Genomic DNA, 19325 nt, shown 5'->3' on the forward strand with positions numbered 1-19325 from the left:
TATGCAGCATTTTTCCGTTCCGTTGCTAGCTTACATTCATCGTCAAACTAGTCGTTCCGACTCTTTTTGCGGCTGGGGCCAAGAATGCTTGTGACCGTATTTATGATAACGTTCTTCAGATGGTTGTGAAGATCATTTATTGATGCTTCTTCTCCAAGATCGCTGTTGACGTTATTGCGACATCCGTTTCCATCTTATAGGTGCTGCGGGGAGGCTGTTTTGTGGATGGCTTCAGTGTTAACTCTCATCTGATTGTCAGAGCGGATTCTGGGTGGTGTTGTTATTCGATCTCGGAGTACCATGCCAACGACATAGTGATCCGAGTCTATATTGGCCCCCTATATGTTCTGACATTCATTAAGGCTGAGTGGTGGCGGCGTTCGATTAACACGTGGTCAATTTGATTGAAAGTAGTCTCGTCTGGAGAGGCCCACGTTTGTTTATGGACTACTTTCCGTGCAAACCAGGTACTTCCAACAACCATTTCGTGTGACACTGCTAATTGAATAATCCGCAGTCCATTATCATTTGTATTTTGAAGCGATTGGAGCCAAAGTATAGCCTGAATATGGGCTCCGTCACTACTTGGCTGTTAAAATCGCCAAGAATGATTTTGATATCAATCTTGGGACCGGCTTTGAGGGTTCCTTCTACTGCTTCGTAGAAGGTATCCTTCTCTCTCCTCTCTGTAGTCTCCTCTGTAGGGACGAGGATGTTAATGAGGCTTATATTCCTAAATATGCCTCACAAACGGAGTGGGCATAATCGTTCGTTTATGTTTTCAAAACAGATAACACCAGGTTTCATTCATGGCTGACTAAGAAACTTACTTCGAGCACAGGGCTTACTGGATGGCCGCTATAATATATGGTGCAGCACTCTTCTTCAGGAAATCGATCTCTGTCCAATGGATCTCCTGCAACGCTGTTACATAAGCCCTATATTGGCATCGAGTATCCGCTAGCTGCTTGGCAGCTCCATCTCTGTACAGGGAGTGCACGTTCCATGAGAAAATGCGCAAACCTATATTCCGATGTCGTTGCCGGGTTCGTTGTTGTGTTATCAGTCCAGTCCGAGGCTCCTGCTTGTCAGCCCTAACCAATCCCCAACCTGGATGACCAGTTGGTACAATTTGTCTTGTTTTTAGGTGCAGGAGACTCGCCTTCATCCTTCTCCGTCTGCAGCTTTTCGTTAAGAAAGAGCTCTCAGCGGTCAACACGTGGAGGTGGAGATAGGGTTTGGTAGTAAAGCCGTTGGTTTTGTTTCAGCAGGCGCTTCCCATGTTTTATGCTCCATCGTGGGACCAGTCCACGTTTTGTGCTGGGACCTATACTACCCTTTGACTACTATATCTCAGCGGCTCCAAATGGGTGCAACGCTGTGTAGCATGGGGAACGATTCGGATGGGTTCTGACAAATATTCATTGTCTTTGCAGGAGAGAGAGGATGAATCCACTCGAAGACACTACGAAAAACTGTAAAGTTACAAAAATTAGCAACAGTTATTAGTGTAATCCCATTGGATGATATCCAAATGGGTGTTGGGTTTCGCACTTGCAAATTTCAAATTTGGCTTCTTTTTGGATGGCTGAATACCGGGCAATTGCTTGATAAGAGTTAGTTTCACAGATTTCGTCAGAATTTCATTTTTATAATGCTTTGACACTTACGTTTTTGTTTCAGAATAGTTATTGCGACTTACAAATTAACGGAGTGCATAATAGTAAAAATAATCTCGACTGGAGGTAGACTTTGTGTTTGAATTTAAAATCGACCTAGCATCTACTCCCGTGGCTGAAGATTTCCCAAGTTAGTATGCTTTGCTTTGGGGGTTGATCTTGAAGTTAATCTCGATGTAATTGTAGGAGTTGAGTATAAAAGTTTTCTTGCCTCGAGCCTCTTGTCGTCGATGTCATAGAGGCTTTGCAGCCCAATTTAAGCATTGGCCTTCAAAGTGTTCTTCCTCCAACCATCTCGATCCGTCGGTCATGTCCTTCATTTTCGAAAGTAAGTGAGTGTGTAGTGATGTGCCGTTTTCGGGGTCCACCGGTCTTCGTCTTTCTTTTCTTTCTTTGAATACCCTTTTAAGTATCCGAGTGTTGTCCATACGTTGAACGTGATTAGTTCAATGCAGCTTCCGAAGTTGACTATTTTGGAGACTTCAGTCATGAAATATTTGATAAAACTCATGATTGTATCTGATTCGTCACTGGTAGTTATCTCGTTTAGCTCCTATTATTGTCTTCAAGATCCTCCTCTCGAAGGTATTGACCAGTTTTTCAGAAATTTGTATTAGGATCCAAGTGTCACATCTGTAACATAGCACAATTCTTATTATCGGTTTGTCTTCTCAAAGTTACATTTTTTTCTGTGCACGAAGCTACTTTTTAAAATTTGCAGGAGCGAGTAGAAGACAAGGTTTGCGAGATGAATTCGGCATTTTATTTCACCCCCTTCCTCTCCATCTTTCGTCAGTTGTTTACCTAGGTATATAAAGTTGTTTACATTTTCCAAGTCGTACTAGTCAATCGTAATATTTTGGCTGGCGGGCATCGTTTTTCTCGTTTCCGTCATAATTTGGACTTATTTTCGTTGATTCAAGTAAGGCTTACCAGTTTTGCTGTAATTTCCAAGTCACACATTACTTTGTACAGTACTTTTGGTCAACAAGGTCGTATGCCTGCTTGAAGTCAACGAATATTTAATGTACGTCGAGATTGAATTCCCAGCAATTTTCTAGCATCTGTTTAATAGTGACTAGGTGACCGATTGTCGATCTTCCAGTCCGGGAACTTCCTTGGTATTCCCCAATCGTCTTGTCGGCTTGCAGTGTAATTCTTTTCTCGAGTATTATCGTGAAGATTTGTGAGATTGTGAGATCCCTCTGTAATTTTCCTATGGCAACGTGTTTCCTTTTTTTCGTGAATAGGACATATCACACTTTTTGACTCCTCTTGCGGAATCTGTTCTTGGTCCCCGATGGAGAGGATTAAATTTTGGATAGTTTTCATGGCCCATGGACCACCTGATTTGATGAGTTCAACGAGGTTGTCATCTTATTATTTCTTGAAAGTTTTGGTGATTGAATTGTATGGGAGGGATTGAGACTGCACTGCAGTTTCACTATCATCTATTAATAGACTGCGTGGATGTCTTTACTTCATAAAAGAGTGAACAGCAAGAAAACGAAGGGTGGATGAGTTCTTTGAAATAAAAATTTCACTTTCACCCCGAATGATTCCTCCGTTTTTGCTTTTACAAAGGGTAGTTTTAGGTTGATATCCACGCCTCAGGTTTTCCACTATTTTGATGACTTATCTTGTATTGTTGCCTGGGAAGTTGTCGTCAATTTTCTTGATTTCCTTGTGAAAATGTTTTCGTTTCTTTGTAGGTATTGGGGGTCAAGTTGAATGCGGAGAGGCCACTGAAGAAGCTGCTATGCTGACGATTTCCCATTTCGAGTATACTAGCTCAGTACCTCAAAACAATTTTCTATGCTTTGTTTTTTATCTGTGTTCCTTTTGGCTTACTTATTGTTGTTTTGAAAGGATACATTTTTGGAAAATTCCTACCTCCTCTCTATAACATGGAACTCTTTGTAGATTAAAATTGCGTTATAAGAAAATTTTGAGATATTATTGAAGATTGGTGGCGTCATTACAGTGACAATATCTTTTAGCTATTTGATGAAGAGTTTGTATTAAGCGATCGAGGTCCTTGTAATGAACTTTCAGTGAATATAACGGTGAATGCGAATTCTTGTAATGCCTTCCAACTGTTAGAAGTTTTTCCAAGATCGGTGCAACCCCCTATCGATCGCGGATATCCTCATTTCGGATGTGATCAAAACGTGTCACGTCACCAGTCCATTCTGGGAAACTTGAGCATTTCTTCTGTTTAGTTTGATATACCAATTTGGTGATGGTTTCGACTCTTGCTGGGAACTTGCAAATTCTGTTGAATTAAATGCCATGACAGAGGAATTCTACGCATTCCTGGAAAAATCCAGACTTTTGCACGGATACAAATAACCAAAATCGCTCTGTATTCTGCTCCCATTACTCCACAGATAATGTTGTCAAAGTATAACTCTATTTTGGGAACGGCATACAAAATTTGATCAACAAAGAAATTGTTGCGCTGGTGTTGGCTTGGTCCCTGTTTCAAGGCAGTTGGTAGTGAATAAAACTGTGATATACGAGGGGAATAACAAAAAGTTCGGTAAATTTATATGAATAAATGAACAAATGGTAATTTTTCTTGTGTCTGTATATCGTCGTTTCACAAAATTCCTTGAAATCGTCTTATTGAAGCTTGTGAATTTCTTCATTAGAACTAAAGATGCTTGTTGTTACTTTTTCGAACTAATCAGAAATCACTTGCTGCTAGACTAGGGGAGTATGGAGCTGGACAAATTTCATCGAGTTCTGGGCAGGTGACTGCCATTGCCAGGGGCAGGTTACTGCCACTGCCAGCCCTCAGGGATTTAAATATCTCGAGTCAATGCTATCAGCCAATGGAGAACTGCGTAATGAAATTGCTTTACGTATTAACGCAACCTGGATGAAGTTGCATTCCACAACTGGTGTTCTTTGTGATCGACATATCAGCGCACGTCCCAAATCTAAAATTTACTGCAATATCGTCCGTCTGCCGCTTTCTATAGCTCTGAGTATTGGCCGACTATAAAAGTCAATGAACGGCGTCTTGCGGTAATGGGGACGAATATGTTGCATTGCACTGGTGGCGTGACACGTTTTGATTACGTCTGAAATGAGAATATCCGCGATCGATATGGGTTTGCACCGATCGTGGGAAAACTGCAAGAGAGGCGTTTTTGATGGTGTGGTCACGTAATTCACGCAATGGTAAGCAACTAAAAAGCAGGCCAAAACTTTGGTGGCTTGATACGCTGGATGGGGATTTAAAGGTCTCGAGATTACATCCTGATCAGGCATTTGATAAAATAAAATGACGAAACCGATCACCACGAGCCGACCCGGCTTGTAAACTGAAGGCTGAAGAAAAAGAAAAAGATGTGAGGAGCGACGAGTGCACGACATCTCCGTGTAATATAGCTAAAAATTCCATTGCCCTCTATTTTCTAGAAAGCGATTTAAATAAATCATTTGATGGAAAGCCCTGTATTGATAATGGTCAACCTCATACGTTTCACACTCTGAGTTTAATATCATTAGCAAATACCAACAATTTAACCAACATCAAATATAAAAAGGGCTAGGGAGAATTAGATTCTTCTTGAATGGAATTTTAATATTTCACTCGAATTTCAATTATTCTCGTTAATTATGACGTCAGCATCTTATTTGTATGGCTTAGGATGCTGTTAATTAGCACGAAATTGATAAGTTTGAACTTCTATAACTTTGACACTAATAGTTGGATTTTCATGGAACTTGGCATGCGTATGCACGTGCAAAATTTGGTACACCTGGGATGATCTTAAAGAGGCCTTTCATTTGATACCCTACACAACTATATCTGGTGAAAAAAAAAATTTTGAATCCCCCCTTTGCATGTATGGGGAGCCCCCCTTTAAACTCCACCTAAATTTATGCCACTCGCTGTATGCGTGGGATTTCATAGTTCCCATCTGTCCACCAAATTTCGCTCGGATCGGTTAAGCCGTTTTGGAGAAAAATGCGTGTGACAGACAGACAGACAGACACACATTGAATCGATTTTAATAAGGGTTTGTTTTACACAAAACCTTAAAAAGCGAAAAGTCCTTTTTTGGCCAGATCACAAGTTCTTGAAAGTTTTTGAAAACTGCTGCGTACCGCTTTACTGTTATTATTTGACCAGCTTCCAGAGGAATAGCATTTACAATTTTGGCCCTGGTGAAATAAATTGACATCATAATTTTTGTTGCTGACATTTATTACCTTGCCTTAACGGCCATATGGGCGCCTTCTGGGGTCGACTCCATGGGCGTCATTCTAAAGCGTAGGGCCTATCAAGAAGTTTTTTTCGTATATCTCAGATGATGATTAAATATTCGTGACACAGCCATGTCATTCAAGCTCATTTTTGGGTCAATCTTGGATCTTTGTTTATTTGAGCTTTCACTAGGGCCACATTCTTGTCAATAGTCGATGATTTGGCACGACCTTTATACGATTCGTCCTCCTAACAAAAGTGTTCTGCCTGCAATCTCGAGAACCACTTTGACACAGCTTAGAGAGAGGTTGCATTCACCTACATACATTTTGGCTATCATTAAAAATTTGCATTGGCTTCGGCTGACATTGAAATCCGTGAAAAATAAGGCATCGAAGCAGGGTAGAATTTGTGCAGATATAGCATCACCAAAACTGCGTTTTCTGGTCTCTATTTTCAGTGATCTTTCTGAAATTCCACATAAGATCTTTGCATCTTATGAAATAGCCCTCATTAAAAGTGAAAGTGCCAATTTACCGAGCTTTTGTTAGCCCTTACGTAGATAACCTGTGCGAAATTTCGGGTGTGTTCTATTGAAGCCAGATTCTATTCTGAATTTGTTGTCCTGCATTTCAGAATGAAAACTGGATAAGTGGGAAGATTATGACCCCCCAGGCATTCATCCCACCTTTTGTGGTGATTTTGGCTGCTTCCAGCGCCTTGATTTCCTTTTCAACTTAAATGAGTAATGTATATGGGAGTTTTCGTTCCTTGTCGAACGTTGGTTTACTGTTTCTTGGAATTTCAGTGATACTTTCTAGTGTGGAATACATTAGAATTTTGGGTTGAAAGCTCTGGCGAATTGAGCCATGAGTTTGTTGATTTCGTCTGTAGCTTGATTGATGTAGTTCTCTGTGCCCGACGTTTAGTTTGGATTATAGGCTGGATGCATACCTTTTCTGACTGCCCTCTCCATAGCGGAAACAATTCACTATAGACTTTCGTAAATTTTTGGTTGGTTGAAATTGTCTGTCGGAGCATGTTGAGAGCGGTTGAAAATGTTGGTGTCTGTCACAGTTAGTATCTCATTTCCTCACAGTGGCTGTGAACTTCAAGGGTGATAGCTTCGGGTTAGATGCTGTTGAAATTTGTCACCTCTAACTCTGCAGCAAATTTTTTAGAATCTCATTGATTCGGCTTCCTCAAATGAACTCTCAATTATATGGGATCAGCCCTGCTATGAGAGTCTCGTACTGGCAATGGTTATCATCCCAGATGTCAGGAGACCCCTTTTTGAACTCGGTTGTAGTTGCTCTTCCTTTCGACCGAGTGCCTGTTCCAGAAGACGACAGAGGTGTTAGAAAGGCCTAGAATAATATGAATGTCTAGTGTGTATTTTGCATAGACTGGTACTTCCCATTTGCGGTGGTACGGCATTTGAGTAGGAATTCACCAAAATCGCATTTTCCTCCTTGTGGTCGTAGCAGAGACGTTGTTTGAATGTTTTCCGCTGATCAAACTGTGTGCGTCTAAGTGTCAATAATTTCGTTACCAGTCCATTTCGCTTCCTGTGCTACTAAAATTTCTATGTTGAACTTTGAAATCTCATTGCGAACTTCCCTTGAAGAGAAAGCTTTATAAAGTAAATGGACATACCAAGGTCCTAGAGTAAAATTCACTTTTTGCTGCCAAAGTCAGTCCAACTAAAGGTTACTTTTTGTTGTTGGTTTCTACATGGTGTTACTTTTTACGGGGATGCGCTATGAGCACTTCTACTAATCGGTGGTTTGTTTTACGGCGCAGAATAATAGTCGTCTCGCTGGCTATGACGTTAAGACAGTTGCACAGTTTCTGGCATTCATTGATATTTATAGTTCCGGGGACGAAATCCAGCTCGTTTTGACCACTTCATTCGTTACGATCGTTCCTCCTCACCTCTGATTCTCATATTAGACACTGATCCGCAGTATTCGGGAAGCCTTTTGAAGTTAGCTTCGGAGAGGGCTTTTTTTGGACTTCAAACTATTTTACGCCTCCTAGATAGTTTAGTTGGAGAGTTTTTCGGTTAGCAGTGACTTCGATTTTTTAAGGTAAATTATTGGCAAATTTTACAGCAAGATTACTACTACCAAGAATCACGTTAAACAAATTTATCAACTGAGACGGTTATTTTGACAATATTCAAACTTGAAGTTCAGTACAAATGACATAACGTTCGATGCGAAGCAGCTATTGAATCGACGAGCATTTTATCAGCTGTAAGGGTTTTTGTAGGTGAAACATCCATCTATTCCTCTCCCCCTTCATAATAAATCAATAATAATCAAATCAATATAAATCATTCCTTTCAGACTATAATGCCTGATGTCAAGGGTTAGCGCGATTGTCTGCTTCCTGAGGCGATCAAATTAAAAAAAGTCCAATAACTATTGTTTTCATGTTATTTATTTAAAAAGAATTATTCAATGTACAAAATAACTTAAATATTATAATAATTATTACAAAACGAATCACATAATACGTTAAAGGGACATCATAACATCATAATGGAAAATTGGAGGAGGATAGTATGAGTATTGTTTCTGGGGGTATAGAACATAACATAACAATTGCACACACGCACACATCTTTCCAAAAATGTTGTGGTACAAAAGGAAAAAACAATGGCCAATTATTCAATGCCGGTTAATTGTCAATAAATCATAAACATGAAATATCTAATCAACAAACATTTTCTGATTCGTAAACACGAGAATAAGCACTAAGTAAATAAAAAGATATTGTTCGGAATCTTGCTAGTTATCATTTGGTATAAGCTTCGTCTTCTCTTGGCCTCCTTTTCGTTTTGCGAAAAAACGATAAATAAAAATTCAAAATGCAATACGAAGACTCTGGCATGAAGTGAGGGTGGTAAAATTTGGACAGCATAGGCCAAAAATTATGCATTTTGCTGTGTAAGAGTTCCTTCTTAAATACGAGTAGGTTGTCAGTAAATTTGTGGTATTTTACTTTGCTCGTAGATAAATCAATCTAAAGCACAATTCCCAAAACGATTAATAATAAAAATAAATAAAAAATAAATATAAAATATTTTAACATTTGCCTCCTTTGTGAGTTTGTCAAATCTTTCTTTATCCAAACTTACCCACCCACACTTCACACCACTCGATATTATCACTCTGGATTTCACTTACGACTCCCACGCTAAACAATGCCATGCTGATTCCTCCCTCGCGAATTTCAACACTTAATAGAATCTAATTGGGGGCAAATGGTTTCCGCATCGTGGGAAATCTGGTGGTACCGGTGGAAGATCAGCTTGTGTGCCGATGTGAACAATGAAGTTCATTCCGATAACTGTATGGAAGAGGAAGTGACAGTGCATTAGCCAATATCCAGGATTGTCCGCGCGGAACCGAAGTACAACGTAGCCGTTGTTAGGTACAGCGATTGTATCCTTCTGAGGTGGTCGAGTGAAGTCCCTTCGAATCATTCCGCGTCTATCCAGTTCGAGAGCATGTTTCAAGTTGATTTTCTTCACATTGCTGTCCGGTGACCTTCCCATACCGATAACGTAGAATGGCATGCCGTGCAGATGGAAAGGATGACTTAAATTCACTTGTTGGACTTCGTCAACCAGGACGATTTCTACGATGGCGCCTAATGGAATGTCAACTTTGTGGGTACACATGCAGTTTGGACCACAGTTGGGTGGCCGATTGTCACCATTGCAGAATTGTTCCGGTGGAATATCTTCGATTTGCGAAAGGGGTGGTGATGATGGGGCAACAAAGGTGATTTCGTCAATCAGTGAAACTAGATGATCACCACCAGGAGCAGCTGGGAAATATTCGTGGAGTTTATAGAAAAAAATAAATTTATATTTTAGAAAATGAAAGAATAATTAATTTAAATATTATAAAATAAATGAAAAATTGTTTAGAAAATGGATAAATTAAATTTTGTATGCGGGTAAGGAAACTGCTATATTTACATAAAAATAAAGCAGCGCATAAAGAGACTAATCCGTGAATTAGAATGAAATAACTGAGTAAATAAATCTTTTGGAAATATGGCACAAATGCCCAGCTCCTCTTTTCTGATACTATAATCCTTTAGAGTACCTTTATCTATTATAATTGGCAGCCCTTTGTTGAACTGCTTCGTTGGCGGCTGTCAGGGGCGGAGTCTACTCCTACTACCTGGCAGCCGCGGGCCTTAGATGGCGAAGATTTACGAGCTGTGCCAAGTTAAGGAGCATTTGGCCCGTTTATAATATAGCGCGATCACGAGAGCTCCTGTGCCAGACGCGTGCAAATGCATTCAAGATTACGGCAGTCTGCACAGGGCACTGACCCATAGGGGACCATGCCGCCAAGCTACTATACAATTCCCATTGCTGAAGCTGCGGAGAAGGAGGGAAACCCTGATGCACTTTCTCTGCGATTGCCCAGTTCTAGCTAGACGCTGGGCAAACCATTCTTTGGGAACCTCAGAGAGATTTCTGGCTACGGGCTAGCTCTGAAGATCCGAGCCGCTAGACTCTGCCTCTCTGCTCTCATAACAGGAGTCATGGTCTTAGGATGAGTGTTGTGGCATCAAAACGGCGCACCATAGCGCTAATTGGGCTCCTCCGAGCGGCCACTGACATCTATCTACCTACCATAATCCAGCGCCAATGTTTAGCCTTATGAGGTATCTGATTTCATTTCTTTTGGTTGTGTTCAAAATGCGTAAACTCAAAGTATCTCATTCGTAAAAGTGTTGAGACTGATTGGCCAAAAGTCCTCGCGAATTCATGGCCGCATTTACAAGAGTGCGGTAAGTCTCTAGAAGCCGCGGCACAATCCTTTTTAGTTGATTCTGAAGCTTTATATGCAGAAGAGCTGTTTAAAGCAAAGCTGATTTTAGGACTGGGGCTACATTTCCTCGAACCACGGTTCTGACTTATAGCCCTTCTCGGTGTTGGGGAAACGAGTATGCACTAACAGCTCTATTGATAGGGTCGTGCAGTGTAAGTGAAAGTAATGCGGATGTAGCTTTCTATCGTCCCGTCAGTGTGTGGACACAAGAACACGAGGTGGCCTTTCTTTAGTAATATGCTATTAATCTACGCTGGGAAGTTGAAAACACCTCCCTAATAAAAGTGGTTATGAACAGTATATCTATTACAGTCGACGAGTTAATGGGATGTCATTCAAACTTAGCAATGGCGGACCTCTTGTCCCTTTTGCTTGTGGGGATATAAGAAAAACAAAACGGAAATGCCGCACATAAATGGGGATATTAGGCAGAACTGCAACACCGCAATAATGATAACTAGGGCTAAGCTTCGAAGCAAGGAAACTTGGTCAGCCAGGCAGTGGGGCCAAACTAATATTAGCTCATCGGCGCCGAGAATACCATAACTAACGAGGATGAACTTTACAAACGGATGGTCCAAAACAGCCAGAACATGATTCACTTAGGAATAGCAAGCACAAGAAATAATACACGTTCTAGTTGCGGAGTATCTAAAGGGTACCTGCTTTACCTTAAACACATATAAATTAAAAAAAAAAGCTTAAGAAAGTATAGGAACGTCCTGAGCCTTCGCAAACAGAGCCGAAAAAGGGGACGGTAATGCACATTAGCTCCCAAGAGATGAATGTTCGCTAGAAACTCTTCCTATTTGGGAGAAGTAAACCTAAGAGGAAAGAAGCTGAGGGTTGCAAAGTAGTGAAGACAGAAGCCAGGAAACGCAGTATGCATTTGTTATGCTAGCGTAGTCTTCCTTGACTGATGATGATAGTGATAGTGACAATTCTTTCTAAGGAGGCAAGGGACGCTCAGCAGTTACATTTTGAATATACATGCGGAGATGTGCGGTCATGGGCATGAAGGTAAACCGGAACAAAACGGTTATCCATGGATAGAAATTGGCTATGAAAAAGATACCTAGAAAAATAAACAAACTACAAAAGGGGCAATCCATTACCGGTTTTGGAAGTGGATATCCACACCGGATCTCTTAAGAAAGAGTTCTCAGCTTGGAAATTCACCACCGAGGACAACGATAGGTTTCTGTAGTCCAGAATCGTCGTGGAAGTCGAAAAGGAATGGGGATTATTTTCGAATCGGCTTTAGTGCCTATGTAATTGTTCTTTTTACTTGAGGAACGGATAAATGAACCTACTGAACTCATCAAAAAGAGACAGAATATCCATCAAAATATCCGAGCTTCGATAAGGCGCATTTAGTTTCCCTATATTACCGCCCAATCTCCTTGTTGGGTAATATGACCTACTAAAGTGCAGGTAAAATTCTTCCCTCGGCGAGGACTTTTTGGTATGGGACGAATTAGTGTCATACATAGTACAAAATCACAGGCGAAGTACCACAAGACTTGGTACTGGATCGTATGTTCAGGATATGTAATGGGGTTAGTTTACTTCCTGTTTTAGAGGAAGCTAGGACTGCCGACTTTGCAGATGACTTGGAAGCTACCTTCATAACGAACCGACGAAAGAAAACACTACTAAAGAGGGAATCAGTGAATATACTGGTCGTCAGTTGTCTACGAGTGGTGATTGACACCAAATTATACCTAGAATATGCTTGCCGAAACGCCAACAGCATCATTGTCGATTGTTGGTGGTGTGTTCCAGGGTTGGAGGCCGCTCATAGTGTACGGAGGAGCGGTAGTTTGGTTTATCGCTTGAAGGCTCTGCTTTTAGAACCACATTAAATAAAGCAATACTGGTTATGGGAGATATCATCACAATCTCGAGAAATCTGTATACTATATCATTGAAGAAGGAAGGGGGGATGGAGCCTCATTGTTGCTGGGAGGCCAAATAAGATGAGTTCTCGGAGAATCGGTGGATAAATAAGCTAATTTTGAACATTAAGAAACGGCTCGAACAGAACTACGGGGATACCATCTATCATATTAGCCACTCCTTCACAAGACACCTTGGTTGCAATCGACAGTACATGCACTGTTTTAGGTTGGATGAGTGTCTGAATTGTCTAGGATGTGGTAGGTCCAGAACATGTGATTTTTTAACGTCCAAGATTCGCGAGTGGAAGAAAGATCCTGAATGAGGTGTTGAAAATGAACGTGACCCCGGAGAGGACATTTGGGGAGACGCTCAAGTTGACGAACTTGCTTGCAGTTGCTTCTGTATTGTAAAGATATAAAACAAGTAACCAAAGATGCCGGGTGGCGAAAGTTTAAAGAGCAACAAGTGCGAGGACCCAAAGGCGAACTCATCCTATGAAGTAGTATGCAAATTAAGATCAAACGGTGTCCGGGGATCGACATAGGTTTTCAGGGGATCGAATTCTACATTACAGTTCTGTGTAAGAACAAAAAAGCTTAGCTTTAAAGGGCACTTAGACTACTCATAAGGGAAGGCGACAGGGCTAGTTCATCTCTAGCAAGAATAATACTTGATGTCGAGTGGCCAATAGAGTTGAAAATTGTTTGCAAAGGGTTGGTGAAATCCATCTTATTGTATGCTGCTCCTGCTTGGGTATAGGATACAACGGATTTAGGAGAGCGTGAAGTGAAGTAATCTTTCGTCGCAGGAATGATCCAAATATATTTTCTAGTGAATGAAGTGGAAAAGAATGAGAGAAAGAAGTGTCGATAATGAAGTGAACGTCCAGCCTACTGGTCTCTAGGGTAGACCATTTGGAGTACGGTTCAATCCTTTCCAAAGGTGGTGGTTATAATGCAGTAAAAGGGAAGCATGCGAAAAATGGAAGAGTGAGGGAATAGTGTTGAAATCCATTCCGTTCTCTTTTTAACTCTTTTAACTTTTTTGAAAGAGGAGGAGTGAAGGGTATTTACCATATATGTATAGTCTGGCGATGGACGTTCGGTATTCTAGGCTTCTCAGAGATTTGGTGGGATAAATTTCACACGGGATAATTATGTTTACTATTAAGTGAAGTGGATACTCCGCTGAGGTATTGACTCCCCTGTAAGTTGGGGTGTTTACAATTCGCTTAAAATATTTCTACTTATTGTAATAATGCAATTCGAAGAGATAGAGACTTGTGGGCCAGCAACCTTCAAATTTAAAATTTTGTTATTATACGTTTTGGAAATGGCAAATAAGCCTCGCAGATGAACTTATTTTTTCGCTAGGACCTTTTGCTGTCGACAGCGGTTTATCAACGACGATATCAGGGCTCCACAGAATGCTCAATTGTTCCAATTGGGTGAGCATTTTAGCCTGTACATTCGGGGGTAAGCCGAAGTACGTTGGGTTCTGGGGAGCGTTTCTTTGTCTTTTGCGGCACTGCGCCATTGTATTTTAGCATCCGCTAGTTACGCCATCATGTCTTGGAAACCGGTATCAGGCAGATTATTAACTGGGGAATTCCGGTTTAGATTGAGAAACAGATGCAGAGGAGAAAGAGGGGCTTTAAATGAGGAATTGAATGCAATTCAGGAGAGACTTTCGAAAGATAACATTGCTGCCACGGTGGGAGATCTGGATGCCAAGATGGACTTTCATAACATCTTGCTCGGAAAACGCAGTGTGAGTGGTTCCACTGTCTCCCCGCTAGTGGCACATTGATTGAGTACAGAGTCTACCATAATGTCCAATCTATGTACATCTAATGACGTCTACACATCGTAGTTGCGGAAGAATATTGATGAACACTGGAAACTTCGAAAGGGTTCCATAATATTTAGCTGACATGTAATCGTACTGAGGAGCGCAGGGAATTGAAGGGCGAAGGTGCTAGGGCTGGCCGTCTGTTTCTCTTCGAAAGCTTGATCGGTAGAGTGCAAACTGGTTTCTGCTCTGGATTCTATTGGCCTGACCACACAGTCTGATCATTTTGGAGCAGTGTGCGAGAAGGCTTTCGATAGCGTGAACAAGGAGTGTGTTTAGAGTGCTTTACGTAGAAGGGAAACTCCGGGGAAATTAATAATAATCAGAGGGACGTATGATGGTACAAAGCGCCAAGGGCTGGATTGAGGTAAAATTTCATAGGAATATGACGTGGAGTCCGTTACCGGCGCATTCTGTTGTCGATACTTCATGCCGTCTTGTTCGGAAGACTTCAATAAACCATTATATTTTGCCTATGTTTTCAGGTATCGACCTTGGTTAAATAGCTCTGCACTTGCGCTGAAAATAAACATCAACAGAACCACAGGTCGTTGGAGAACATTGAAGGCATTGACCAATTTATGTTCTCTTTGAGCGGTTTTGTAAGAGCAGCATATAAAAAGTAGGTACCACTATTACTGCAAGCCTTCGTTAGCACCTGCTTCTGCTGCATTGTCAAGGTGCTCTGATTCAACACAATTGCTAACGGAGGCCTGTGCAGACGGGCTGGCCGGATGGCGGAAGTAGATGTGGATAAATCACACTTTAAGAAAGAGCGAAAACTCTTTTATTGGTTATGTTAGGCAGTGGAATTTACTATCCCAGAATGATCGAGAGTGGGTCGCGCGAGAAACAATGAAGCAGCATAATAGAGGGGGAGTATCGGATTCTCGGGAAGTCCTGGTGCGAGCTGAAATACATTTCCGCGAACCGACGGCGGTAGACACGCTATGCAATTTGGCGTATAATGGAGGTCTGTATCCAGCGGGTATTTTTCCATTGGGAGAACAGATGTCGACAGGGCTTCTATACCCTGGGGTTGTTGTTGATATTGAAAGGATCCTTACTACACCTTCCAGGCAACTCAAAATCCTCTATCAAAGTAGAAGCTAATGGGTACCTATTTTACAGATAATTATCAGTCCGATTTCGTCTCAATCTATAATAGGGGTACCTCAAGAAAATCTGGGAAACCTTTGACGCTGCTGTTGGTGATATTATCTGTGAGAGTCATTGCTTTGTCTAGTATTTCTCTTCATATCAACCGTTCCTCTTGGAGGTTAATAAGATTCCCAGTAGGGTTGCTGCATCATAGCGTATCCTTGCCTAGATGGCTTCGGTTAATGTGACTTACCTTCTATTTCTAACCATCGTTAGTTTTCATTAAACCATATCTTTTTTTCACTCAAGTATAAATGCATCGATTAAAATCAACAATACAAAGTAAGGTACAGCCTTACCTAAGTAGGTGTTATAAGTATTTGGCGTGAACAGTTCCTCTGGTCGGAAGAAGTAGAATCGGAATGGTAAAAAGATCTTCACGTCTGGTCTTTCAACAAGAGCACCTTTGTCCATTCTTCCAGCATTTTTCAAGTTACTCACACAAATGGCATCTCGTCGTTTGATGTCGCAAATTGCATCCAATGGGTTCAAAACCTGAGGAAGTAAAATGCAAATTATAGCATATTTTATAATCAAAGAGTACAGAAAAGAATTCGAATATAAAAAATTACATAAATTCTAATTTGGAATTTTATTAATTTCGGAGTTTAGCTACAATTTTACTCAACGAATTTCTATTTATATATTCTACAAGATACATACATGCAACTCACTCTGAGTTCAATACAGATGACGTAGAAGGATAGAGATTGGATGATGTTTTACAAATTTTAGTGCACAAGGCGGAAGATTTTTCCTGTACAAAGTTTCGTTTGTCAAAGGGATTAAGTAGGTAAGAAGATTTTCACTCAAATTGAGTTAGATTGATTTATGATTAGATACAACTTTTTTGTAAAGCATGCTAAATTTAATAAATTCAAGATATTTAACTGTTAAGAAATTTTGAGTGAAAACCGACTTAAGCCTTTTGATTACCAATTTAATGGACGAATTTTTACGAAGAGTTTTCCTGTACAAAATTTATAAACAATAATTGAAATTCGATCGCCCTGAAATCGATCTTCCAAGATATCAAAATTTATTTTTGACATCATTGAAAAGGTACAAATATGTACACGGCTGAAAGATCTCTGAAAGAAGTAGATGTTTCAGTTAAGTTTTAATTAGGTTTTAGGCCCATATTTGGAATTATGTTTGTTAGTTTGTTAGTATTGAATCGAAACAAGATTTTTACATTATTTTTAAATTTATAATTATTGTTTATGCTACATAAATACAATACATACAAAGAGTTGTTTTTCATATTTTTTTCACTCTTTTCATTAAAAAAAAATAACTTCATTCATAAGAGCTATGCGTAAATTTTCTTTTTGAAGGATTTTTCTATTTTTTTTTCATTTCAAATACAATCAATTATTTAAAATTTATATTTACCAAAACTACTGATCAGTTTAAAGTTGAAAATTTTACTTTTCTTTTATTAAATAAAGGCAAGATTGGTCACTCATTGTTAGTTTATCTTTTCTATAACGTATTTATTATTTTTGCAATTTACACGAGTTATAGAAATATTGATGTGAAAATTTCGGACCTTGAGAGCAAATTTTCATAATGAAAACAAAGATTACGACAATGGCAGCAAACAAAATTTAAAGAGAAATTATTTGACTTGGCAGTGAATTCTGTCTCAGGAACGTGCATAATCGATCATTGTTTCGATATTCTGTGCAAATACAGCAATAATCGACTAGACATTTCGCTAGTTATTCATTTTACAGTCTTAGTTTTTTTTCATAAAATATTTATCAGGTCTTTACGGTTTCTGTGATGAATAGAACGAACAAAATGATTTAATAATATTTTTAATGCTGAATGGATAAACTCAAAATAAATCAAACTTGAAAATTCTCAACTAACTGTGAAGAGCTAAAATAGTAAGATAGTTAATAATCAAGTAAAAATATTCATTAGGAATCAATAAAAAGCATCAATATATTACAGTTCTTAAAATAAATGATAGACAAAGGAGAAATAAATTAAAAGAACATGAGAAAGGATAATTTTGATAATTTTAGGAAAAAATAGTTGCTTTTATTTTAAACATTTTGAAAAACTCCCTTCCCCAGAAGAAAATTTTAAAAGAGAGACAATTTCTATAAGAATAGATTAGTAAGAGTATCTTAATCTTCACATCATGCAAGGTACACCGTAGATAGATGGAGTGCAACATCTTTTCGAGAGAAAAATCGCATAATAAATATCTTACAAAATAAACAGAAAAACAAAAAAAATAAAAAAAAAATAAATCGGAATCTATACAAAATATCAGTTGTTTTTTACAGTTTCGCATGTCTTTTTTCCTCGTAATTTATCCTCTTTTATGATGGTTGATGAATATTTAAAAAAAGTATGATATGAAACAAATAAAAGGATAATTAAATAAAAATACAAATAGAAAATAAAAGAAATAATCTCAAAAGAAATTTGTAAATAACATACGGATATACATTTTATACACTAAGAGGATATAAGATTGCATATTTGTTGAGTTTCGCTATTTATATAAACAAAAATAAACACATCTCGTCCCTAGCAAATTGTTATCTTCTACAATCATTTCTCAATCAACAAGAATTATTTGTTGGAGGTATGATTGTAAGATACATAGTTATTATGCTTGTAAAAGTCCATGAATTCGAATGATATTATACAAAAAGCGATTCTATGGATTTCAATTTAGTTTGTCATATTAAGTCATTCTAGGTGTATTTTGTCTTTTGCTTTTTCTATCAATTTGTTTGAATAGCTGGTGTATGATCACCGCAAGTTGGGAAACCAGGTGGCACTGGTGGAAGATCAGCATTGTTTCCTACTTGCAGAATTAAGTTCATACCAATTACGATGTGGAAGAGGAAGTGACAATGGAATAGCCAGAAACCTGTGAATGAAATAGCATGAAAAACAAATTAGTATTTATTATTTTATTTTTGTGGTTTCAAATTTTTCTTTTTATTTAGTCGGACCAGAAAGTTTGAGCAATTATGAATTTCTACTGCTAAATTACCTTTAATCCTGCCTTAACTTTCAGGCAGACCTCAATAAGAAGAGAGGCTGAGGTTCGGTGATGGCTCATTACCTTTGCAAATAGATTTAAAGCAAACATGGGAAAACGGGGAAAAAAGAGCTTTATTTTATCTATGTATTTCATCTATGTTCGGTACAAGTATTCCTTTGGTTTACGGTTTTTTTGCAGCTTTCGTCGCCTTATTATTGGCGGCACACTGATCGAGGACAAAGTCTCGACCCCCTAATCTCAACACAGTCCGTTTTTGGGAAACGTTTTGAACAGCTCACTGGAAAATCTTGAGGAACATTGGACCACCATCAAAAGTGGTCTTTTCTTTGGTCAAGTCAAGTAATCGGCCACGTCTTCAAGGGGCGCAATAAGACTTGGCTGATTTGCTACCAGTTCAACGAGTGAAAAGAAGGCTCTTATTGCCGCTGCGAAAAAAGTGAACGTGATTCGCTTGTGCTCCGATACGTCGGGATTTCAATTTTGCTTTAAATTCGCAAGCTTTTACCAAATGTCCCAAACGTCCGCAAAAAAGGACAACTCCATTTCTCTGGCGAAGGTCTAGTCAACGGTGATTCAAGTTGATTGTCCTGTTGCGTTCTCTCTGTTCTGTT

At 39.3% G+C, this 19325-nt stretch overlaps 1 protein-coding gene across 2 annotated transcripts in view; it reads right to left on the reverse strand.

Annotated features, from left to right (window-relative positions):
- Positions 1 to 8295: 8295 nt before the first annotated feature.
- LOC119658728 (oxidoreductase OpS5) overlaps positions 8296 to 19325 on the reverse strand; it is a 282914-nt gene continuing 271884 nt past the window's right edge. The window contains exons 6-7 of one of the 2 annotated variants that reach the window (XM_038066391.1): positions 15977 to 16172; positions 8296 to 9741 (exon numbers count right to left, since the gene is read on the reverse strand). In XM_038066391.1, the coding sequence (XP_037922319.1) occupies positions 9149 to 9741; positions 15977 to 16172 (789 nt within the window). In that variant the 3' untranslated portion in view covers positions 8296 to 9148. Of the gene's footprint in view, positions 9742 to 15976; positions 16173 to 16397; positions 18577 to 19325 lie in introns of those variants that run through there. The other variant, XM_038066390.1, reaches the window with a different exon arrangement.

The sequence above is a fragment of the Hermetia illucens genome, chromosome 6 (genome assembly GCF_905115235.1).
Source record: "Hermetia illucens chromosome 6, iHerIll2.2.curated.20191125, whole genome shotgun sequence".
Taxonomy (NCBI): Eukaryota; Metazoa; Arthropoda; class Insecta; order Diptera; family Stratiomyidae; genus Hermetia; species Hermetia illucens.